Raw genomic sequence first — 25,900 nt, 5'->3', positions numbered from 1 at the left:
GAAATAATAACTTTTGTTACAAATACAAAATATATTGGTGTTGTCATGGTCATGCATAAAAATATCTTTTATTTGGTTTTTCAGTTTTTTTTTTTTTTAGGTGACACGTTTTTCATCTGGGAACTAATTAATTCTTCTGTCCATAAGACATAATGTTAATTTGATTTTACAGCAAAACTTTTACTTTATGGGGGGGTTCACAGAACAAATTAACCCATTAAGCAAAGGATGGATGTATAATACAACGATTTACACTAATGACATAACTGAAAAATAATGTTTCATATAATATAGGTAAGCATTTGTATTCAACATGTTTTAATTCAATCTGATTGTTTTATAGTATATGTCAGATTGTCATTTGTATCAATTAGCAGAGATAATTCTGCTTCTCTTAAATCTACAAATCCCTGTGTTACAATAATGCATACTTGCATTTAAAAAAAGCTGCATCTTTGCTAATAAATATATTTCCAGAATCTTCAATTCACTTCTGAATTTTCAGTTTATAGGAAATGAAGAAAATAAGGTATAGTTAATTACTACAATACTATCTCAGAATCTGATGTTTTGGTGGGGTTTACTATACTTTTACATATTGCTAATGGTAATAACTGCATGCACTCTTCACAGTAGCCAGATGAAGTTTAGATGCAACAGTTACAATAGGGATATTTGTTCAAAACCACTGTTCCCACCTCACTGAAACACACTGTCATTCAGTGAGCCGCCTCTCAAAAGTGCATTAAGTGCCTCGCAATTAACTGCCCATTTATAAAGCTGGGTATTATTTTATACAGGCTACTCTGACATAGTAGTGTGTGAAACATCCTCTTTGAACTGCAACAAATAGGTAGAGAATTACATTTTAACAGAGAGCAAAACACACAAACACACAAAAAGTATATGAAAGAAGTGATAAAAAAAATGTTCAATGTTTCCTTTTACTTTCACAAAATTCCAATAAGTATTTAGAAATACTTGGCTGGTAACTTGCGATTTGATTTATACAGTTGAACACAGAAAAAAATACATTGCATTATTTTGCAATTTAAATGACCTATTTACAAAAAAGGAGAAATTTTTCCTCTATGACATTTGTCAACAGTGTATTTTTAAAGCCCCGGTACAAATGTTCACATTAATAATCACGTTTGGTAAAACGTAAGATGTTTGCACTTTACGTTTAGATCAGTTACATTATTATTCAAACATTTACAAAGAGCAGGTCTGTGTCATGTCACTTGATGAGGTGCCTCCAGCATTTCCATGAGGAAGGTGTCAATGGGTGTGTCTCCAATGAGCTTGAAGAAGAAGAGATGCTCTAGACACTTCAGTCCGATGGAGCGGAGGGCGGGCAGACGAAGTAAGAGTTTGGCAAATCTTAGAGAAGAAGGAAGGGAAATTTTCACTATTTAAAGCTTAACCTGTTTAAGCATCAATGACATAAACAGAACATTAAAAAGAGTTCCATCTGTAATTGAGTGCATGCGCAACTGAAACACCCTTCTGAAATTGTACTCAGCAGTGCTCCCTAGTGTCTAAACTGAATGCTTTCTTATAAGAAAGAAGCCAGAGTCCAGCCCTCCGTGAAGAGCGGAGATCCAGATTTCCCTACGAAACTTTTCTGGCCGATGAAGGAGAGAAAAAATTTAAAAACCACGAAAAATAACGAAAAAGACTGCTAATACAAGTAAAACTTCAAAATTAAATAACAAAAACACAATTCCAGAATTCCTAGGCCTTTCCGAAAGACGTTTCTTTCCGTCGGCTTATCCGTCAGTCATGTGGTTTAGCATTAGAATCAATTTAAAGTGCACCATGTCAGTCAACATAATTCAACTGGCGTTACCCTCTTTTTGCAAAATTTGGAGCGAAAGAGCCCATGGAGCACAAACATCAAAATGTGGCCCTGGTGCTCCCTGATGTCTACATAGACACGGGTCCCATGTCAGTAGATTGCTGGACTCACCTGCCAGGCTGCTCAGGGTACCGGTTCTTGGTGTAGGATTCCAGGGACGCGTATACCTTCTCCCTCAGGGCTTCCACTTCAGTGGGGTTGGACAAACCCTTTGCATCTAAGGAAAGAGCACTATGAACAGCTTCGGCCTTGCGTAGCGTCACTGAACTTGTGCCACATACTTGTGTCTGCTACGTGTTCCGGACCACATCTGTCTTTATTGCTGCACAGTTCAATTTAAATCAGACGCACCAACAATATTCTTTGTCCATCATGCAAGTGCACCAGGCTTCTAATTGCTGCACAGGGATCATGACATTTGATATGAACTGCCCGTGATTTTTAGCTCTTTCAGTCTCAATGAAACTTTGGGAAATGGTTTTCTTCATTGAGAAATGAAGACACATCTAAAAAAAAAGGGAATGAAAGTGTTTTATTTACTGCAATTAATGAATGCAAACGTAAGCTTAATTGAACAATACTCACCTAAAATTTCTGCTTTTTCATAAAATTTTGAGTCAGTTTTTTATAAACAAAATTATACATGTAATGGATGAGATGCTTACGGCTAATGAGTTACTTTGTATTTATTCATTTCTGATGGTTATATCATAAATTCTGTGTGTATTAGCTTTAAAATTCTTCCCACAACATTCATCTTTCTCTGTTTAAAATGGAGAAAGCACGAAAGTGTCACAGAATCGGAAGATCCTCAGCTGAACAACCATTTTTATCTTCTGACAGGCTGGTTATCGCAATCCATAAATTAATCTCTCAATGGGTCACTTAAGAAAAATTTCTCGGCAGTCTCCAGGGATCTGTGCGGCTGTTCGGTATATTCCTACCATATTCCTACTCCTCCTAAATGCAGGTTTGTAAGACTTACGGACCTGGGTTGAAGAGCACGATGGCACGTAGACATCCCAGCTCGGTCTTGTCCATCTGCATGTCCTTCATCTTGGACACCAGTTCTGTGAGCACCCTACACAAGGTCTCGATGTCAGTCCACAGAACATCTTCACAATGAACGCACAGAAATAGTATCAGGTCACTAAATGGAGCTCCGAGACCCTTTCCAACCTGTCAAAGATGGATCCGACACCAGCGCTGTGGGCACTGCTGCGATGTACATGCAGACCAGTGGCAAGCAAGATGCCATCCTTCACCGTCACCGAGCGATGTGAGAAGGAGGCGATGAGCAATTCGTTCCAACCTGAAATGTACACAAACAGAGTATGACCTTGCGGTGCTAAACTGTGCTTCTTCCATGTTAAGAGCTAACTGGTGTGCTGGTAGGAGGGGCGTGTTTGACCAGGTCCTGCTCTCCAGTGGGTCAGGGGTTTGAGTCCTGCTTGGGGTGCCTTCCAATGGACTGGCGCCCCGTCCTGGGTGTGTCCCCTCCCCCTCCAGCCTTGTGCCCTGTGTTGCCGGGTTAGGCTCTGGCTCCCCATGACCCCAGAAGGGTCAAGTGGTTTCAGATGATGTGTGTGTGTGATGGTGTTGTGTGCTGTCTAGGAGAGCATCTAGCCTTATCAGTGCTCATACATAATCCATGTAAGACAGGTAGAAATATTTGGCAAGGTCATGCTGCCTCCTTCCTGCAGACAGCACATACGAAAGCCCAAACGGTTTGACTGCCTCGAGGAAGAGACGAATGAGCAAGGGCTTGTGGGTATCTACCTGCTCGCAGAAGGATGACTTGGTCATCTAGAGGTAGTTCAGAGAAGTGTGGGATCCGCTTCGCCCACTCTACCAGAGTGAAGAGCTGCTTGTCTGCCGCTTGGCAAATGTTGGTGACGGGGTCATTTGTCTAGTAAAACAGGACACAACAGAGCAGAATGCAAGGGTAGAAAAACAGACTGATAGGACACCTCCAATGAGTTGGAAAGAATCTCTCCATAACTAGAGTCAGCAACTACAGATGTAAAGTTCAACGTTACTCACCGAGTTCCCTGAGCTGGCTTCCATGTAGGCTTCTGTCTTTGGCTCCACAGCCAGCTCTGCATCAAGGATCTTCTCCACGGGCATGTCCTCGTTGGAGCCACTGGTGGACTCCACCTCGCTCTCGCTCTTCTCCCTGCCGCGCTGCCTCTCCTCCTGGACGGCTGAGAATACACCTCCAAATAGTCTGCACTCCTCCCATTTCAATTATTCGCTATGAGTCATCATGTTATGCACATTTGATTTTGTGACACGGAAATGGTCATCTGAACACATGTAAAAGTTAAAACACAAAAAGCTACTTTCTGTATTTCAAAAATAAGTAACACACCTGTGCTATCATTATTCAATGCTTTTGCCTTAACTTAGTACTCCTCCATCCGCGTTTGATACAAGCACCGAGTTGCGGTCACATTATTGGCCGCTGAACAATTTCAACCATTTCTCTTCAAATACATAGAAACAAGGAAAAAAACCAACTCCTCGTTTTATTTATTATTTATTTATTTTACACACAAGTTGAAACCAGCACAGATTAATATTAAAATGTCAAAGTTCAGCATTTTGTGTAGAAGAATAAGGCTTTGGCAAAATTATTGGCGAGCAAGAATCAATAATTATCAATAAGTACTGTATCCCCCCACCCCCCTGTGGAGTGTACTTTGCATATATCTGTCACACAGTAACATACTGAGAAACGTAACCTGTTATGTTCGAAAGAAAGGAAGAACAAAATATATTATTTTACTTTATTGAAGTAACAAGTGACATGTAATAAACTACCATTTAAAAAAATCTACAAGTGACCATAGATCAGTCACCATCAATTATCATTTATTCTTGGATACTGGAGCTCCACCAAGCAATTATTTAGGAAACTGTGTACTTTGTGCCTTTTGTGTGTTTTACATTGTCATATGCACCAAGCAACACCAATGCATCACACAAAATTGATGAGCATTTTCTAGAAATTTTGTGCAATAAATAAACCAAGACTTGCGCATAGCTGAGTTTGTATCCACTCACCTTCCCTCTTCATGCCCATGGCAAGACACTTCTGGTAGCGACAGTACTGGCAACGGTTGCGCTGGCGCTTGTCGATGAGGCACTCCTTATTGTCCCGGCATGTGTAACTCAGGTCCTTCCGGATAGTTCTTTTGAAGAAGCCTTTGCAGCCCTCGCAGCTATACACACCATAGTGCTTTCCTGTCCACGCACAGTGAGCCAGAGATGAGCAAAAACAGATACCCGCTGACTCAAACCGCTCATTTGCACCTCAACCAAACCCCACCGAGATAAGCTACATCTGTCCCGCACCTTCAATACATCTTTCAACGTTAAAATTTCCACATTACCTATCCAGCACGCCTTGGAAGTGCAATGACATCAGAAGCAAACACGGTAAAAAAAACGTTATTTGCTCCTAGCTACGCGATTCTAAGAATTTAAATTTTAACCTATATTTTCACATGAAGGAGAGAGACGGGGCAGATGCGGGCAGTACTGGGGAAGGTCACTGCAGAGACCAGCTAGGCCATGGCGGCGGGGCATGGCCATTACCTGAGGAGCGATCCCCACATATTGCACAGATGTGTTTGGAGAGAGAGCCAGGGCTCGTGCACTGGTAGCCACCTGGGTTTCCCAGGCCCGGCAGGCCCAGCGGCGGCTTGACGTCCACCGCGCTCACATTGCTCAGCGTGCTTATCTGTGTGGGAACAAGACCTTCCTTGTCATTATACAGCTTTTTTTTTCCATGCAAGTTTTTTCCTACGGCCTTTCATGCGATGGTACCGACACGATTAATTACCGCGCACTGTATTCCGGCCCGTGAAGCACAGCTGACGGATGATACACAACCACTCAACCAATAGGGCATGTTGGATTAGTATAGTGACCTCGAGTGCTCATTAATAACCATTTCACCGCTTTAAATACATTGTTACATGAGGTGGCTGTATTCAGAGAAATGACCAAGAGTTCAGTTCTCATAATTTTATGAATTCCGCAGTGCCTTCATGTGAGGATTTATTAAGTCCTTCATTGCAACAGGATCCCTGCTCGATTAAATTGTGAAAAATAAGATAAAGCAATGAAAAAAACGGTTTAAAAGAACAAATTTAGAGAATTAATGTTTTATGTTACTTAAGTGCTCAAGTGGGATGCAGTAGTAAATGACATTATTACCTCTTCCCGCTACCTTAGCTTGATCAGCATTTAGTTCAGGGGTGGTTTTACTTCTGCCATAACACATACTATTGATGTTTTGCTCAAGTGTTCAAAGGGCAAGAGAATCATGATCATTCTCAGTAATAATACTGCCACGGTAACATTTACATTAACGTTACAATTAACATTACATTTATTACTTGGCTGATGCTTTTCTCCAAAGCAACTTGCAGTATTACGCCCCTATGCAATTTCCTGTGTGGGAGAGTACTGGTCCATAAAGTTATATTTTGTTCCTTTCTAAGGCACCAGGTGGTGATATAAGAGTCTCGAAGAGCAGTCTGTCTACTAGTCTTGGGTGGGGCCGCAGAATGGACAGCCCTCCTTGTTTTACATGGATCCAAGATAATTCTGTACTTTAACACAATCTGCCTTACTAGGCAATTCGTTACTGTAAAACTTTTTGCAGGGTGAATTCTCGTGACTAAAGATATAATTACTAATTAGTTTCAATGGTAAAAATTGTTGTGTTCCCAAGACCCAAAAATCACAGTCATTTATGCTAAAATAGAATCACACCCAATTCAAATGGAGAGTTTTTTCAACAGTTGACATTAGTTACCATAACGCAAAAAATATTAAAGGCAGTTTCCTTTCATTAATTACTCTGTAATACTGTATGGCTTCCTATATGCACTCATACAGCTCTTTTGTACCTGTTAAGTATGGTACACAAATGCTCACAAACATAGCATACATACATATGACACTCAAGGTTAATATATTAAATCAGCCTTTAATACATAAAAGAAAGGTAAAGGAAATCAATGAAAACAATAAAAAGTAATTGACATTCACTGAAATAAGATGACATGGTATGAATAGTCCAGAGAGGGCCATAATTACTGAGATTATAACTACCGTAGGTGAAACATCCAACCAAGGGGTGAAGGAGGTTGGGAACTTAACGCAGCACAAGGCGAACAATAACCGCAAAGGAACCTGCATGGTGCCTCTGGTCTTGTGTTCCTCAGCTTCTGAATGCAGGGGTTTTAAAGGGAAGCATTCGCAACCTCAGGTTCTCGCAAACCGAATATTTGTAGCTCAGAGAATGACTGTATTTTCAAAGGAAATGATAACTTCTCCATTTCATTTATTTTACACCTTTGTTGTCAGTCTAACTTGCAAAGTTGGTGACTGAACACAACAGAAATTCAGGCCAATGTTTTACTTGCGAGAAAAAAAAAAAATGTTAAGTTGAAAATGTCAACTTTCAGCAAATATGCATTTTACTTTAGCACAGAACACACGTCACAGAGAGAAAGAGGAGCGCTAGTGTGTGATGAGTTTAACCTTAGGTCGTGTGTGTATATATTCCATCCTGTGTGTGCATGTTCCAGCCTAATTCTGTTGTGTGTTTGAACACTGCAAGATATCATCTTGGACAGCAGACCAAAGATCTGGTTTGAACCCAGCTGACCTTCACCTTATACCTTAGGTTTGTGTGTTTACACTTGAATAAACAAGTAGGCCAGGGACATCCTACTCGACTGTCCTTTTTCTCTTATAATTAACATATGTACCAGTGGCAATGCTGAGTGTGATTTTACAACCAACGTGTGTGAAAAGCAACCATCTGAAATATGGAAGGACTACACTGGAAATGCAGCCTTTCTTTCTTTAAAACTCTACTTTCTGCCATCAAACGACATGGCACTACATGGCACAGTAATATCACCCCCCCTCCAAGAGAAAGGCCCAGATTACACTGGTCAGTGTTGAACTCAGTCTCTTCAGAGTGATCGAATCAGCTGTTTGAGACGTTCATTGTTTCAGCTGCGATGGGTCAATATTTTCTAATGTAATGAATCCAGACAGAGGAAGGAGGACCCCGAATCATAGAAAAGGCACGAAAGGGTAGGAATTAATCCCCTGGAAGGTGATCGTACTGAAATACATGAAATAAAAAAGGTTGCACTGACAGCGAGGAGAGGCATGCGGCGAAAGTAAGGCATTGTGGACTTAAACAGGGGAAGACGGAGAGATGATGGTGAATGAAAAAGCAGGCATCGTCCATTTCTGCTAAGCATCTTCGCTGTCTGCCATTTCATGGTGATACTTGATTGCAACCTCTTGGAAGATCATAGGGGTGTGGGGGCACCCACCTGTGGACTGTTAAGTGCTCCAAAGTTGATCCCAGGTGTGGAGGACATTGAAACAGCGGGGGAGGTGATGACGGAGTAGGGAGAGGCCAGGCCACTGACGGATGAGCTCAGGGGTCGTGATGGGTTCAGTGGGGTGCTGATGACAGATGGGTGGCCCGCCACACCACTCATGGCCGGCTGGGAGGGAGATGAGGCCATGTGCTCCGCATTCACGTGCACAGGAGCGTCTGCGATTGGTTCAAGAGAATGGGGGTGGGTTCAGAAAAATTATAATCCACCAATCAAATCAATCAACCCAGGTTCCCTCACACATTTAAATTTACATTTCATTTCACACGGAGGAACTTTTCTCCAAAGAGACGTATGACTCTGAAAAAATAAAAGTACTTTTCACCAACAGATGAAGAGTTACAAAAGTAGACATGTGATTCTCAAAGCTGTCACAGGCCCAAAAGTCATGTGTAAATGTATTCATTCATTCTCAGCAAACAGTAACTACAGGTTTTCCAGACCTGTTTATCACTAATTTATCATCAAGTGTCTCCAATAATAATTGAAAAATACAACACACTAAAGCCCTTTAACCATTAACACCACTTTGACTGTGATGCGAACTGCAACAAAAGACATCGGAGAGGAGGGGATCATCAGTCACTGAACACAAAACATACTTCATACTGAACTTTGATATATCTTAATTATCTGCTTATTTCTAGCATAGCATTGCATTTTCTTCTTATTGTATGTCAGAGAGCACAGGCCAACATTTAGATGCCTAACCATTCTCACTGGACCTGTGAAGCAGGGGAGAGGGAGCCAAACATGGCATTTTCCCTCTGCAGGTCCGAGTCACTTGGTCTCTGTAGGGTCTGAGGGCCACTCTTATGTTACGTGTAGGGTCCTGGTGAATAAGTGTAGGGGCTCACCCAATCTGCTACTGCTGAGGTCCTTCCACAGACAAGGAGTATGGAACAACAAACACAGGAATGTAGAAGAACTCACTGAGGATGATGCACCTTCACCAAAAACTGTCAACTAAAGACCTTTCTTGGATTCTGTGAAACAGATATCAGAAAGGTTTTGAAAGATTTGCCACACAAAAAATGTGGCATGTCTTAACACGGTGAGCTCACACTCTTCATAGCAGAGTGGAACGCAGCAACGGGCTGGTACGTTAGCTGCGCATACTGCGGTCCATTACAATCAACACGTCAACGGTCTGTAACCCTTCCAAAAATCCCTTGGACATTCCAGAGCAAGCAGAGCAGCTCTGCACTGAAACTGCAGTGAGTATTAACCAAAACCACACTGTGTTTTCACTCACATTCTGTGCACATCTGTGGCATCATCATAGGTTTGCTGTTGCCATACATGTCTGAGTCAAGAAGAGGCGCACGAGTCTTTCAACGAGGGTGGAAAGGAAGGAGTCGCTTGTGTATCTCTCAGGTCCAAGTTGTTCTGCAGGGATCCCATCCAGCAAATATGTGCGTGTGTCCCGTTGTAGCGCCACGCACGCTGGGAGGAACGGTCTTGCATCCACTAGGATGTGCCGGGGTTATGAGAGACTTTCCCCGATCTACGCACACCTGACACCACAGCAAGGGGTCAATGCTCATCACACTAAATATCACGTTACAGCGAGTGGCCTTACAGAACAGCGACACATAATTAGAGTGTGACTCCGTTTTAGCTTATGGAATGTAGGAAGGTCACAGACAAGAAATGAACAAGTAACACTTTCCAACGTGTCATTTCTACAACTTGCGCTTTATGCGAAAACTCTGTATTTGCTTGGACTGTATTGGGTGTGGAAGCTCTTATTTCTGTACCCTGCTGTACTTATTGACTTTGATTCAAAAAGACACAAAGAAGCTCTCAGAATGAATCCCGCTATTCTTCTTGCCAACGTGCTTTGTTTTCTAAACACGAGAAATGCTGGTGTCCTTTGACCACTGGTGTCCTTGCTCAAAGATCAGTGCTATCCAGTTCCTATCAAGTTGAAAAGAACGCATATCAGCATTAATGAGCAACAAAACAGGGACAAGAGGGTTTGGACTCAGAGTCCTACCAACAGCAGAGGATGCGAGGAGTACCACAAACAGAGGCTCAAGCAGCTTCAGTGCTACTAAAAAAAAAAAAAAAGACGCTTTTACTGGATACTACCGACATTCCAGAAGTGTGTATTCATCTAAAATGTTCATCTCTTGAGAACAACTTCCACAGTAATCTGTGGGTGTACTGTGAAGATGCTTTTATGCATGGATTAATAAAGACATCAGAAACAAATTAATAAACGAATGGAAATGAAACGCAGTTCCCCAGAACTGTTCATGCTCAGCTGAAACCCACTGTTCTACCATCTGATTTGGGTCCCCTGGGGAGTGTTTACTTGTCTGTAAACAAGATGGAAGAGTGATCATTCACAGCCTTGGTGAAGGATGACAGTCCTTTTGGGTCACCACAAAACAGATGTTTTATACGGGGGGGGCTTCCCAGGTATCATACCTGATTACATGAACACCTTTAATCCCCAAAAACAGACTATAACATGAAAGAGAAAAACACAAACTATTTATGTTGTTTACCCTATTGGTCCTGGACAGAGTGTGAAACAACTAAAATCGTACAGCATTTGTGACCAGCATCACCTAAAATACAGCCACCTAGACAAGTCGATTCCTTTTACACAGCTGCTTTCATTCTGATCCATATTTTCTGAGCTCTCAGCATTCACTTGCTTTTGTATGAAAACCTTAACTGAATTAAACACAGTCATAGATTATGACATGTCTTTACCCCATTACCCTTCATTGTTTATAAGCAGTGCTTTATCTACAGCGCATAAGACCAAAGGGGCTTGCAGTAAAACTCAGTGAATGTATAGAATATAGAACACTTGATAGCCAGAAGAAAAAGAGCCTTCCATCCAACAACCTGAGCTGCACCCTAAAGACATGGAAAAATGTTTTTTGACAAGATAAGCTAATGTACATGGCCAATGGTGACAAATTCCCAGCAGTTGTCGGCAATGGGATCTGGGGTTCCAGAATTGACCCACCATAACGCTTGAATCATTCTGTTGGGTGCGGTTTGAAGATGCTTTTACACAATTTTACAATTTACTGCTAAGTGTACAAATATGTTATTTCCATGCATAAAATACCCTTTCCATTGGTATTTTACCAATACACCCCTCAGACATTGTCTACCCACCCCTGTTCCTCCCATACCTTGGAAATTACACAAGGAAGTGGTCACTGTGAGTTGAACTCCACCTGATGACACTTCCGTCCCTCCACTCTCATGCAGAAAGGACCACTAAATGGGAAATGTCATCTGCTGACCAAATTCCAGAGATGCCTATGCAGGTGGCACTGATTGGTCACCAAAGAGAATTCCACGGGCTGGCTGAAGGTTCCTAACCAAAAAGTAACCCTACTCCAAACAAGTACTAATTACAAATAAATTAATGAATATTTACCAATATTAAAAATATTATTGCTATTATTGACATGCATACAATACCCTTTGTTTTGGTATTTTTCATAATTTCTTTGTTTACAGCGAGACCCAACGGGACTCCTACATGAAGGGGAGATGTCACATTTAGAATGGAAACATATGCTAATTTCTAGATCTTGCCTCTATCCGGACCATTGCTTCGGTGGGGCTAAAGACAAGTCCACTTACTGGATTATGGAGATTATCTTCAGATCAGACCCAGAGGAAACCTTCTATTGACGCGGATCAGATTAAGGTTCAGCAGGATCAGAGTGGAGCTAAAACTAGTGCTTGGGAACATCTGCTGCAGCAGTAGTGTGCCCTGTGTCCTGTTGCTTTTACTTGTTTATTTGTATAGCTGCCAGTCCTTCAGCTCAGAACAATTAAAGAATAATACACAAAGAACAGCAAGACATGAAACAAGCAATGTGGAACACCTCAAATAATAGCAAATAAAACTGTATACACATACTTTCTGGGTTTGAAAGTGTGTACCTGCGTTTCAAAACACGTGGGCCATTGTACAGAAATAATTATCGTTGCGGAGGTAAAATAACTGCATAACGGCCAAAAACGCTGTTGTACAGAATAAAAAAAAAAAATCTGTTAAATTAAAAAAGGGTCTATATTTTCATTGTGTATTGCAGCAGCTTTTTTGTTGTACGGGACACCTTTTATTCTTCATGCTGTACAGCTTCACTGTAAATTTAGAACTACACTTTTAAAAAATACCTTGCTCTCTCGTTGATGTACAAAACGAACCATCGCACGTAAGACTGTTGATGACTTCCGCATCCTGTTTTAGATCAATGCACGTTTTAAAGCTTTGTTTGCATTTTAATAATGTAATGTTTCATGGTTTAGCATATAGCATCCTTTGATTATTGCAATGTGGGAAGAAGCCAAAGAAAAATTTTTGGTATAACTAAAGCTCATGTAATAGTTTTAACAGTTGCCTGCACGCTGACAGTAAAACTCATGCTTCCCTTTGCATTTGACTGCTTGGGTGTAAAATTCCAGAATCATAGCTTTTGCAATTCTCAAAAAGACCTAACAGTCCAACGGCCCTTATATTACATACAGAGATAAACAATAAACGGATTCTTCCATAAGGCCCCAAGCAATTTTGTCACACTCTTAACTGTCCAGAATGCAAGAGTGTGTTCATGGGTGTGAACCTCCTTAATTAACTGGGTTAATAATGTTGGAAAGCATGTGGTTAAGTTACTAAGTATATACACTACTTAGAGAGAGAAGGAAACCCACAGAGTTGTGGTATAATAAAAGCAGTAGACAGACACACACACACACACACACACACACACACACACACACACACACACACACACAGAGAGCATCCTCACAGACAGCAAGGTGTTATAAGGAGCCAAGCCAGGATGAGACAAACCCCGAAAAGCTGTTACTATTGCAGCAAGACATCGGCTCTCATTAAGCACCCGATAAAGAGTGTACGAGAAGGACGACAAGAGCGCTCTCTGTGCTCTCGGCCGAGGTGCGTCGGTATATAACAAACGCAAACGAAACACGACTCTGCGTCTCTAAGGGGCCACATTGTCTATGAGCCCAGGGGATCACTTGGGCTTCTACCACGTCTCTAAGAACGCTGCTCAGATATTCCCAGCTCGGAGACACGATGAAAGACCAGCAGAGAGACGGAAAATAATAAAGGTTCCCATAGTTTATAGACATTCCTATTCCTATAACACTAACAGTCCATACAAAAAACAGAAAATGCAGTTTTAGCAAAAATTCCCTTAGAGGCATCTATTTGGACGATACAACTGTAACAAAAAAACACAAACCTGTTTTACTTCTTATTACTTATTGATTCGGCAAGGAAACTGCATATGATAAAACAGCAGCAATGAAACTGAACATACTAATGGATATATTAAAATGATGATTAGTATCAGAAATGTGTTAGAAAAGCAGTAGTATATTAGACCACCGAAGCTAATTAGCTATAAATTACACCGATAGATGGATTGCAAGTCTTCTCCACCATTCAAACACATACAAAAACACAGCTTTGCAAATTGCAATCGAAAACATTCTAAAAGAAAATTTATCTGCAAACTATACTGCAATATGGGAATGAATATTTGGGTACTTTTTTAAATTATAGTACAGGAAAAGTTAAATGTCTGCAAAAAATACATATAATGTTATACAAACATCTTACACATAACTCCAAATGACTAATTGAAGAAATAATTTTTAAAATTTCAATTATCACAATTATAGGGTTTGCATTTGCAATTACGGTAAGTCCTAGAATTACCTGTCCCTGTGAGACAATGAAAAGTAAAAAAAAAATATAGAAATTATCCAAAAATAATTTTATTAAGACTAGCCCAAATTATGCATCTTTGGAAAAAAAAATTAACTGCTAAATAATTTAGGTTTAGGAACACTGCGATTAATAACCTAAACAATTTTAAACACGGAAATATTCAACTAAAAATTAAGACGTAATCCACATTTCAGAAGACAGTCAACATAATTTTGAAAGAGCTAGAAGGCGAGTCTTACAGCAACTATGTTGCCACAACTCTGAATTATTAAAAGCCATCATCATTTCAAAGGCTGAGTGCAGGTAATGATTTAGAAGCACAAAAAAAGTCTCATTAGACATCAGAAGTGTAAAAAACTATAATGAAGTCATCTATATATATGCACGTGTGTGTGTGTGTGTGTGTGTGTGTGAGACAGGAACATTACTGTTTTCCCTCCACTGCCTTCAGTATTTATGGAGAGATAAATAACAAACAGTTGAAGCAGACGCTGCTCTGAAGGCCATATATTAGAAAAGCGCAGTTAAAGTGCCAACCCCTGACCTAGCGCAGTGTGTGGGCCACCATCACCTGACTTTTGTATTGGACACTAATTAGTGTCAGCGCCGGTACGATGGACACGCTGGATTTATAGCTGACCACGGTAAAGTCCTGCCATGCGAGTGCGAAACCGGCGAACAAAAGAGCGTTCTGGCGGCGCAGAAGCCGTACTTACTGAGGTGTACATACGGGTCGCTGTCGTCCATAGCGTACGAGTTGTTGTGCTGCTGTCGCGGTGCCGTGGGTGTTGTGCTGTCGCGGTCATGTCAGCATCTCCGTCTTTGTTTGCTCCTCCACCGGACTCCGAGAGCCACCTCCGAACCCGGAGCACGGATGGGGCCCTGCCAGGGGAGTGGCCACGGCGCGCACTCTCTCATGGACGCACGCGCTTTACTGTGGCAGCCCTACTCGCGCACCGCCGGTAACGCGTGGGGGAAACACTACAGCGAATCTCAGCTGCCGATACCCGTATCAAACATCGCTTCAGGATGACACACGTTACGTTACACGCTGACGGAATTCGAAGATCCCCCCCTTTACCTTTACGGTGCACCACTTTCTGCAATTAACACGAACCCCCTACATCTGCAATGAGGGGAGGAATTTGAATTAGTTTCCATTTGCATTAATTATACATCCAAACAGCTTAACGAAGAAACGGAAATTTCTTAGTCCTTACAGCTAATACCTCATTTTCATAAATGCCCATTTAAGGGAGGTTTTAATCCCACGTGCACAAAAAAAAGGGGCTGCGTTCGAGGAATTTCGAAAAACCTCCCGACAGCCCCCACGCTCGAGCCTAAGTTCGGACCGGGGGTCCCAAGTCCCCCTGGTTGCCCCCTGCCAAGTCTTTCTTCAGAGTAAGGGGTCATCTAAGGGTCAGCTCTGAGAGCCTCACAAGGTCACCGAGGAGTCAGTGGCATTCACAGTGTCCATCGCCGCTTCGGGAGACCCAAGGCAGCCATGAGGATGGCTGCGCTCGGCAGGCCAATGGGAACGCCACGCCAGCCCTTGTTCCTGGAACAACTAGGCCACAAATGAACACAGGGGGACGCTAACAGAGATAAATGGATTTCTTTACAACTGGGCCCACAGAAGGCGCTCCATTTGTTTCTCTCATTAGATAATGTAAATTCATGAAAGTCAAAGAAAGGGAATAACAGGATAATTTATCAATTGCCTCCTTTCATCCCCTAATAAAAGAATATGATTCAAGTCATCCTTTGTGTTTACTAAACAGGAATAATACTAAGGACTTAACAGAATATCCCATCACGTGCATTATTTAGTAACTTCTACAAAGACAAGAGGAATATGTTTGAGTGACAAGTGAGTTTCAGGACAATGCATTTTCAGTATCAAGTTCAGCTAAAAAGACATCTCGCACGAATGTGCAGTAAAGGAAATGGAAAAGAAAAAAAAAAACCATTAATTTATAAGGTAGCAAAAAATTGAATATTTTACTGGAAAATAACTGGGAAAAGTTGCCAAAAGGAAAAGGAGTGAATAAACAGGACCGCGACAACAATAGGCAGTAGATCATTCAATACGTAGCGCTTCACCACACGCTCTTAACTATCCATCATCACCTAAGATTTCAACCCCCTAATCAATAAAGAGAACCTCCTGCTGCAACGCCTTTGTATTCGCAACACAACGGCCTCCCCAGCAAACAATGACCAGAGTCTAATCCCTCATCCAGCCCCACCGACCTCCGCCGCATACCGGGGGCAGCCGCTCCATGTGACTGATAAAAAATCATCATCCTCCTCCTCCTCCTCCTCCAGCGGAACGGCATTCTCCGAACCACGGTACAGCCTGGCCAAGCACACTGGCCACTTCTAGGAGGTGAAAGGAGGTGTTCTGTTCAGAGAACAACGCCGTCAGGCCCGGTTACAGCAAATGTTGGACAACAGGTGGGCAACTTATTTTTCCCTGGAGCCACAGCTTTAGCAAATAAGAAGTGGAAAAAAATAGCTAAACTAGGCTGTTCAATTGAGAATGAAAAAAAAAAACACATCGTTTGACACAGTTAATTCAAAACATGTACATTTTGACCACTCGGTTGCAACTGCCTTGGGCGCAACTGATAAAAGAAATTCTTCACATCGAAAAAATTAGAGAATTCAATGTGAAATTCGACAGTTCTTTAGTCTGACAAGTTGCACGAAAGTTGACTGAATATCTGAACTCGGTACGCATGTCAGCTACATGTCAAAATTTATATCAACTATTCCAGATCTGTGTTAAGACTTGAAGAACCCTGTCGAAGACGACGCCAATTCACACACTCGCACTGGTTCAAAGACAGACAACAATTTTGAAATGCTTGATCTCAAAGAGCCAAAAAATATGACAAATTCAAATCTGCCACACTTTTCATGGCAACTGGAGTCAGGGTTGCCCACCCATGGGTTTGCGCTACAGAAAGACCACCCTTTCTCATTGCTGCAAGATGAACCTCTTTTCAGGAATTATACATGGGATATGAGGGTCACTTCAGGACATTTTGTGTTTGCAGAAGGAGAAAGAGGCATGTATGGTGTCCCTCTTTGTATTTTCATACCCATCATTTGTTCTCATTGCCACTTCTCAGAAATGCCATCTAACACCAGGTTGTTTACACCACTACAGCAGCGTTGGCAACAGTGCAGCTCTGCATCTGTCTGCTCTGTGCATGTTCTTGCAGCTTGTGAGACTCCATAAAGCCCATGTACAAGTCAAGAAGATCAGGGAATCCCTGCTGAACAGGCACTGTGATGAGACTCTAGACCAAGATGTTGAGAATCATCAATCTCATAGGTGATCAATCTTTGATACAAAGGAGAGAACAGGCTTGCATCTTTACTGCGAGACCATTCTTTGCTTATAATCAGTGATTTCCTAGAGACATATTAAGAAGTTAAAAACTCTGTTTAGAGTGATATATGTGTTATGAGAGGTAGTAACCGTAATACTGTTGTCACGGAAGCATGATGACATGAGCCTTTTTCAGTTTCAAATCCTCTGTTTATTGAGGTCCTCAGAAGAATGGTTCTAATGGAATTTGCAACAATTATAACATTTAAATAATTTAATTTTATTTGTGATGTTTTATTATTTGCATTTGTAAAGACCTCCAATACATGTCATACACACTGTGATATACGTATATTCATTCAATTTATTTTACACCTAATGCTGAGGCATGTGTGTATGAAATGCCCTAATACAAATGTATTTTGCAACTGCTCGTGTCTTTTGTTTTTTGAATGGTAGCATTCTTGTAGACATGACTGTGCATTTCAGATGGTAAATATTTCCCATCCTTCTGATGTGTCTTCATAAGGCCAGTTAGTATATTTCCCATCCTTCTGACAGCATTAGCTCAATTATTTGGCTGGGACAATTACGATATGAGATTTACTTTGGAAATATACTAACTGGACTTATGAAGACACAGTATCATCCGCTGCCACTATGGTAGAATAAGCTAAGTGAGAATAAGTTACTGAGCTGGAAAAAACAAATATGTGATGTAATGTGGTAATGTTCAGTTGAGCTCAAAGATCCAAAAGCCCACAATGAAAGAAGGAAAGGTAGATGCACCTCAAAACAAATACTGCTACTTAGGTAAGGGTCCTCAACTCACAGCGACTTATCTCATGGCTTTCGTGGTAAGGTAGGGTACAGAAGGGGTTTTCCATTGCCTTTTTCCATGCATGTCACTGGGCTGCAAATACAGGGAGAGCGTGCAAACTCCACACCCCCTGAGCCAAATTCAAACCTACACCCAGCTGTGCAGCTCAGGCATAGTGAGACACTCGAGTTACTTCTACACAATCATACCACAGCTAAGAAAGGGGTGTTAACATCAATCATTAACTTGGACAATGTTGTTCCAGACAAAAAAAAGAGAACAACGGTGGTGGTGGAAGTGGGATTTCCATAGGAGGGTACAAAGTGAGAGCCTCGCAGCGGAGTGTCGACCCATTTCACACACCATGTACAACCTGTTTCAGAGGCGTGGAAAAGTTCCCCAGTAGTCCACAACCACACTTGCAAAGAAATACTGGCTTTGAACCACAAAGAAAAAGCAATCATAAATCCACCCTTGGGTGAAGCAACAGGAAAAAGTCGAAAGAATACAATAAAGAAGCTGAACCAGGCAAGAATATAATTACAAGACAGGTCGCGAGACAGGAAAGCTATCCTTTGGATAATATGCTGTGAAAATAAAGTGTTGCTGGGATTCAACCATCTCCTTGGTTTCAGCAATAAAAATACTGTAATGACAAAATGAACTCCGGCAGGGATGGTCCCAAGCCTGGCTGAGAAAGGAGGAGGGTTGGACATGGGGATAGTTACCCCACACCATAAAAACCTTGCCAGCTACAGAAATGCCAACAGGAAACTTCATGACATCTCAGCTCTTAGGGACACCTGGAGAGCCCTTGTTGGCAGCCTATGCCCCAGGAGGGGTGGAAGGCATGAGAAGAATAATGACAAAATGAAAAACACAGCAAAACGCCGAGACACACAAGATCAGCTGCACTAAAACTTGTATTTATTACAAAATTTCCAACCAAGCTGTATAATTCAAAATTCAACATGTATGTACTGTAGGTCTAGTGTCTCTTCAGTGACATTTGATGCACTACAGAAATACTGTGCAGTAAAGAGGAATATGAACTGCAGAAGTCACACAGAGAAAACTCTTACGTCTTCTTTGAGGCTACAGAGACAATAATCCATTCTGCACAGATTTTAGCTTTAAAACAATCTGTCACTACATTGTGCTGACCTGTTAATCCCCAGTCTGCAACAAAGTATATCTAACACAGTGAGCTGGACAGAAGGATAATCGCCACAGGTAATTTCCACATATATTGCAAAGCTTGGTCTCTTTTCGTAAGTTACTGTTAGGAGAAAGATTTCACAATTAAAATAAAATTTTAATAAGGCATGGCCTAATAAAAGTGAGAATATAGCTCAAAACTTAAGGAAAATTTGCATTTATGAAACAGAGGACGCATGCCTTGATTTGTGCAACTTCCATATGAATCAACGAAGTTTTCATAAATGTATCTATCTATATGAAAAAATGGCCAGTACAAGTGTAACCAGCACTTTTTGTTTTTCTGACCCGATACTACAATGCCCACAATTTCTCTGAAAATTAAATATGCCTCTGTTTTGACATTCATGAAAAAATGTAACAAAATGTAAATCCAACAGCAGTTGGGCAGAAGTACACCGACACATGAGTCAGTAGATGAGATTTGGGAAGGATTGCGACAGACCACCTCAGGCTAAGCTGAACCTGTCCTGAGGAAACCAAGGAGATTACCATTTAAGCATCTGCTCTAAAACATCCAAGCCTCAATGTGACCGTTCGTGTGTAATACAGGAATCATAACTAAGAATATATCGCAACAGAGCAAGCTAATTTTATAACCGTACTGCCTTACCACCAACTCTTAAATTGTGATAGCAAATAATGATGCCGACTATCAAAAAGAAATATTATTCTGAGCAGCCAGTGAAGCCTGAAAGTGCTCTGTGCGCTCAGAATATCGACCAAAACCGACCGTTGCACGGAATGACATCATTTTGAAGGATCACTGCTTTAAATGACAGTTCAAAGCTGCTGAAGTGTATAAAGTCAAATGTCACTTTCATCTTCCACCTCCACACCATACAGCGAAATGCCAAGTACAATATTTAATAAAAATAATAAAAAAAAAACATTTATTTTGTATGTGTACCTTAACATAACAGCCTCCAGCGCATATCGAAGGTGGCTGCACATTGCTGGTATTTTTTAAATCCGGGCACAACCGCAACCTTTAATAAACAGCTTGATTAGGAGTCTGGGAGTTTGTGCTAGAACGGACTCCTTAGCCTTTAGCGCTGGCACTTTCTACATTTCCAGTTAAGCGCACAAATATGCATTTGCCCGTTGGGTTCCCACTGAAGAGCTTTAGGAGAAGGTAAGGTCTGGGCCGCTTCCGGCACAGCAACGGACCTAAACGCAGGTTCTCATTAATGTTACAAAGCTGTGCACCCCGTTAGACTAATTTCACTGCATCCTCCCTGACAGTTTAACATTTCTTGGTTGGTTTAGTTATGGTCAAGAGTGACCTGTACTTTAGTCGAATGGCTGGATGAATGGATGGATGCGACGTGCTGTTGGGTTGAATCCAACTCGCAGCGACCACGCACTGTTTTCAAGGCAAGGGAGGGTCGAGAGTGGCTTGACATTGCTTTATTCCACGTGTGCCTGCAGGATGCAGACTCTGCCCACCTTGAGCTGGGCTTCAAACCCACACCCACCGAGTGGCTCAGGAGCTGCGTGGCACCGCATCCCATTTTGGTCAAATACGCAGCAAGAAAAAAAAAAGAGCACTGTGACAACTACTAATGGAGACGTGAGGAATGTTGCATATGATTATTGGATCAATTAACCAGCAATCAAAATTGAACAGAAAGTTGCAAAAAAAAAACCTGCATTTTTGTTTCACATTTATTCATTTAGCTGACATTTTCTCCTAAACAGCTTACAGCGTTAAGCCGCCTACAACAGTATTTGCCCGTTTATATAGCAAGGAATTTTACTGCAGCGATTTATGATGAATACCTCGCTCATGTAGCCGAGATTCAAAAATACAACCTCAGTTTTGAAAAATTAAACTGATTTAAATCATAGAGCTATATCATGCAAGATTTTCACAAAAAAAAAAAAATAAATAAAAATAAGCAGCAATCAGTATCATTCAGCTTTTAGTGACTGACTTAAGCTTCTATTGACTTAACTCTTATTATTAAGCTTTTATCGACTGGGATAAAACTAAGCGGCTACCGACTTAGGATCGAAAGATTTCCTCGTTTAACAAAGGCGGGATTGAAACGGGACCCTGCGAGTAAGAGCAGGGAACGCGCACCACTGCGCCACCTGGCGCTCAAACAAGTTCCGAGTGAGGAAGCGCCCTCCGCTCGTTCCCTTAAAACGCGACTTGCTTCCTAATTTAGCGCCACCTGGTGGAATCAAATCAATTTATGCGCGAGAGAAACACAGCAGGTCTCGCATTTCGCCCGCAAGAAAGTGGTTCTCAAAAAGGCAGGAAACATCATGTCGACATGTGATGGGCGTGACTTTATTATCCAGAATCGCTGCGCTTGTGAATCATGAAAACTCAAAAGTCGAATCACGCAGCCACGTAAACTGGTTAATCCGTGTGAATTAACTACTGTTATTAAGTTCCTCGCGGCTTAAAAAGCAAAACTGGCGAGCAAAAAGTGGCACAATCGGGAAGTTCAGCTTTCGACGTACTAGCCTAGGCGGGTCAACATGACATGTCATTGCAATTCTTGCCCGTTTCAGTGAGTTACATTGGACCCGGCGTCTAAAGCGCGGTGGCGCTGATCTGGGCCTCAGACTGACAGCCGCACTGTTCACCTGTCAAGGCCCTCGGACCCGGTCCGCTGCCTCCGGGCCCGCGCGCGTGCCACCTGTACGCGTGGCGGCCCGCGGGGGCTCCGCGCGATCGGGATCCGCCGACTCGCCCGTCTCTCCCTCGTCTTCCAGCGGCTCTCGCTCAGTCACAGTCAGCGCACGGCACGAGACGGCGCGAGACGCCGAGCGCCTCCTCGGGCCTGCTGACACGGTGTCTGTGGGAGCGCCTCTTCGAAAGCGTCGCAACACAGTAGTTTCCCGAAACGGACTTGAGTTTTTCCTCTTACTCTGAAACTTCAGCCGTCTATCCGGAACTACTGTTGGACGTACCGGCTGTCACGTCGGACGATTTCGAGTCGGAACAGGAGTGACTGCAGCCACGTGAGTGCTTCCCCTTCCCCGCCTGCTGCTGCTGTTGCTGCTGCTGCCGTGGACGTCAGCGCCTATCGTTTTGTCAACACGCTGAAGAAAAGTGGGTTTGTATCGCTGTTTCTCCGTTTGCTCAAGTAATCCAAACAGAGATGGAACTGCATGACGGCTGCGGGCGGGCGGGCAGGCAGTTGCGCATGCGCGTGTGCTTGTCCGCGCCGTATGACATGATGATGATCTGTCTACGAAGCATCAGCGGTCCCGCTCGTGGTTTTACTCTTGTAACACAGTGCAGTTTTGTACCATCAGTCAGTGGTAGAGTCAGTCAGTGCGGCTGCAGATTTTTTGAGCTGCTCGGTCGCCCACAGGGACGCGCTCGGAGTGGGAGCGTCCACAGCGCGCGGCGGAGGGGGAGATGATTGCTGTGGAAAGCGGGCTGTACATCGGAGCCGCCTCGGACCTGCGGCACTGCCAGGAGCTGCTCGGCGCCGGGGTCACACACGTCCTCACTGTGGATTCGGAAGAGCCGCACGTAGCCGCGCTCTTCCGCACGCACTTCGTCCGCGCTCTGGACGAGCCCGCGTGCGACCTGCTGAGCTCTTTCGACGAGTGCGCGCGCTTCATCGCGGACGCCCTACGGACGGGTTGCGGGGCAGTCCTCGTGCACTGGTGTGTGTGTCACGTCATGCTGCGGTGTGTACAGTACTGTCTGCAGCAGACATGGGCTGCCCTCGCGCTGACAGTCACACACGTGTTGTTGTTGTTGTTGTTGTTGTTGTTGTTGTTGCGGCTGCAGTCACGCGGGCCAGAGCCGGAGCGCCGCCGTGGTCGCCGCCTTCCTCATGAAAAGGCGCGGGCTGAGCGCGACGGACGCCCGCTCTCGACTGCGCACCATCAAGCCCGACGTTCAGTGAGTAGGAGACTGAACTGGCGATGGTTTAGGTGGTGTGAATCTGATCGCAGTAGATGATTAATTTCCCACTTACAAATCAAAATGTCCTCTGTTCATTCTGACCCTTTTGGAAGAAACCTGCTGCTACTTTTTAATTTGTGGGCTAATTAAAAATGTGATATTATAACTAACACAACATTCAACAGTTTGAATTAATTTCCCTGCAGCACTTTTCTGTTCTGCTGTAGTAGTTCAAACACAAAGCAGTTCAAGGCTCCAGGTGTAATGTAAGACAAATTAGAATAAAATGGGCACACAGACACACACACACAGGCTGAAGCCTCTTGTCCCAAGCGGGGTCGCAGCGAGCCGGAGCCTAACCCGGCAGTGCAGGACGTAGGGCTGAGGGGGTAGGGGACACACCCAGGATGGTTACGCCAGTCCATCACAAGGCACCCCAAGTGGGACTCAAACCCCGGACCTGGCCAAGCCTGCTGCTCCACTGCGGCCCCCCTATAAAATTTCAAAAGTTCAAAACTGGAAGGGCCCAGATTGTTTTTAATGGATGTGATGCCTGTGGTTTCTTGTTCTAATTAATCACAATTCATGCTACGTGTTCCATTCACGCCTCTTCTGGATGTATGCAAACAATACCGTAGGATAAATGAAGAGTTTCTGCGGCAGCTGGAGTTGTACGAATTAATGAACTGTGAAGTGGACTTTACCAGCCCTGTGTATAAACAATACAGACTGCAGAAAATCACAGAGAAATACCCAGGTATAAACACACATGCAAATATTGTTGGCCATGGCTTTATGTAATTAAAGCTCCAGAGTTGTTCTGTGACCAGTTGAATTACGTCTTATGCATGTGGTAATACGACTGTCGTCAATCAGAGCTTCAGTCCGTGCCAAAGGAGGTGTTTGCCACTGACCCCTCGACCGCAGACGCTCCAAGCAGTGAGGTCATTTATAGATGCAGGAAATGTCGGTGAGTGTTTTAAGGCCTTATTTTTCTCATTTGGTTTTTGATTGTTGCCTAGCTTTAGCTAATAATAAATTGTATCGTTACACTTGTACGCACTTGTATGCGGCTGGAAGGGGGGCGCAGTGGGTTGGACCGGGTCCTGCTCTCCAGTGAGTCTGGGGTTCGAGTCCTGATTGGGGTGCCTTGCGACGGACTGGCATACCGTCCTGGGTGTGTCCCTTCCCCCTCCAGCCTCATGCCCTGTGTTGCCGGGTTAGGCTCCCGCTACCTGCGAACCTATGTGGGACAAGTGGTTCAGACAACGTGTGTGTGTGTGTGTGTGTGTGTGTGTGTGTGTGTGTGTGTGTGTGTGTGTGTGTGTGTGCGCGCAGCTGGGTATTATAATATAGTAGTACAGTTGATCAAGGGAAGCAATGTAACTGGCAGCCTTCAGTTTTAAGTGCGCTTTGCTGTGCACTCTTAGGGGAGGGGTGCAAAGTAATAGGGTAACATTTAAAATTTGGCAGTAACTTAGTTCCTTCGTATTCTCCAGACGTACCCTGTTTCGCAGCTCTAGTATTCTCAGTCACGATGCTGGGGGTGGTCCTGCTGCGTTTGCTCATAAGAAGTCACTGAAAGGGTCCCGCAACGACGCAGGGTGTATGGATCCAACGCAGTGCACTTCCTACTTCATTGAGCCTGTTCAGTGGATGGAACAGGCACTGCTGGGTGTTCTGGATGGACAGGTAACGCTATTGTTCTTTTAACGCTTATTCTTTCAACCACTTTATTAGTTTTTCCATTTATTTTTTTGCAGCTGTTTTACTACTTTGTAGAAATGTAAGATTTGTTTTCTCTTTGGACACTATTAAGAAGAAAATGCACTTGAATGCTATTTATGGATTTTGTTGTGTTGCAGCTCTTGTGCCCAAAGTGTAGTTCCAAGCTCGGTTCATTCAACTGGTACGGCGAGCAGTGCTCCTGCGGTCGATGGGTGACGCCCGCTTTCCAGATTCATAAAAACCGAGTTGATGAAATCAAGCACATCAACATATCTGCCCTTAAATAATGGAACAAAGAATTGATTTCAAGCCCTACCTTCGAGTCTCGTAGCAAGGATTTGCCAAACTGTCGGCTGTTAGTCATGTTTCAAAGCCATTTTTTGTTTGTCAGTAAACTCTTTGTTCAGCACAAAGATAATTTAGTTCCCACTGTTTACGTGTATTTCATGTACAGTTCTAACTTTTATTACATTTTTAAGAACTCTTTCCAGATATATCAACAGTATTCAGATGTAGTATTCAGTAAATAAAGGATGTCAAAACTGTCCTGTCTAGGTTCTTGTTCTATATATACACCCATTCCTCATGTTACAGGGTTAATTTGATAGGTAAATTCCCATTGTGAGGCAGTCATACTTTGTTTCTTTTAAAAAAAAAAAAATCAGTTGCTGGGTGAAAAATATAGCACTTGGAATTAATTAAAATATCAAAACAAATGTATTTTTGTTCATGACACAAATTTTATATTTGTTTAAACATTTATTTTTCCCTGCTTGTCTTTTAAAATGTTTCATTTATCATCAATAACTGCTTGTCCATTGCAGGACTATTGTGTGAGACAGGGTACAGCCTGGATAAAGACATTTT

At 42.8% G+C, this 25,900-nt stretch overlaps 2 protein-coding genes across 5 annotated transcripts; one reads left to right on the top strand and one right to left on the bottom strand.

Annotated features, from left to right (window-relative positions):
• Positions 1 to 414: 414 nt before the first annotated feature.
• rxrga (retinoid x receptor, gamma a) lies at positions 415 to 22,423 on the bottom strand. 3 transcript variants are annotated; one of them, XM_029250265.1, is made up of 10 exons: positions 22,354 to 22,423; positions 8,233 to 8,459; positions 5,462 to 5,606; positions 4,928 to 5,107; positions 3,905 to 4,065; positions 3,641 to 3,770; positions 3,041 to 3,173; positions 2,851 to 2,942; positions 1,973 to 2,078; positions 415 to 1,383 (listed from the first exon to the last, which is right to left on the bottom strand). In XM_029250265.1, exons 2-10 carry the CDS (start codon positions 8,428 to 8,430, stop codon positions 1,236 to 1,238), a joined length of 1,293 nt encoding a protein of 430 aa, XP_029106098.1. In that variant the 5' UTR covers positions 8,431 to 8,459; positions 22,354 to 22,423; the 3' UTR covers positions 415 to 1,235. The 3 variants fall into 3 exon arrangements, with proteins under 3 accessions (XP_029106098.1, XP_029106097.1, XP_018609120.1); XM_029250264.1 differs by lacking the exon at positions 22,354 to 22,423 and adding an exon at positions 22,027 to 22,161; XM_018753604.1 differs by lacking the exon at positions 22,354 to 22,423 and adding an exon at positions 14,764 to 15,066.
• Positions 22,204 to 25,578, top strand: dusp12 (dual specificity phosphatase 12). Of its 2 annotated transcripts, none has more exons than XM_018753606.2 (7): positions 22,204 to 22,495; positions 22,761 to 23,061; positions 23,189 to 23,302; positions 23,944 to 24,062; positions 24,182 to 24,275; positions 24,805 to 24,997; positions 25,171 to 25,578. In XM_018753606.2, the coding sequence occupies exons 2-7, from the start codon at positions 22,808 to 22,810 to the stop codon at positions 25,318 to 25,320; spliced, it is 924 nt and encodes a 307-aa protein (XP_018609122.1). In that variant the 5' UTR covers positions 22,204 to 22,495; positions 22,761 to 22,807; the 3' UTR covers positions 25,321 to 25,578. The 2 variants fall into 2 exon arrangements, with proteins under 2 accessions (XP_018609122.1, XP_018609121.1); XM_018753605.2 differs by having other exon boundaries at positions 22,395 to 22,499.
• Positions 25,579 to 25,900: the final 322 nt, after the last annotated feature.

Source organism: Scleropages formosus, chromosome 3, assembly GCF_900964775.1.
Source record: "Scleropages formosus chromosome 3, fSclFor1.1, whole genome shotgun sequence".
Lineage (NCBI taxonomy): Eukaryota > Metazoa > Chordata > Actinopteri > Osteoglossiformes > Osteoglossidae > Scleropages > Scleropages formosus.
The sequence above is the reverse complement of the archived record's forward strand: the minus strand, read 5'-3'. Positions and strand labels throughout refer to the sequence as shown.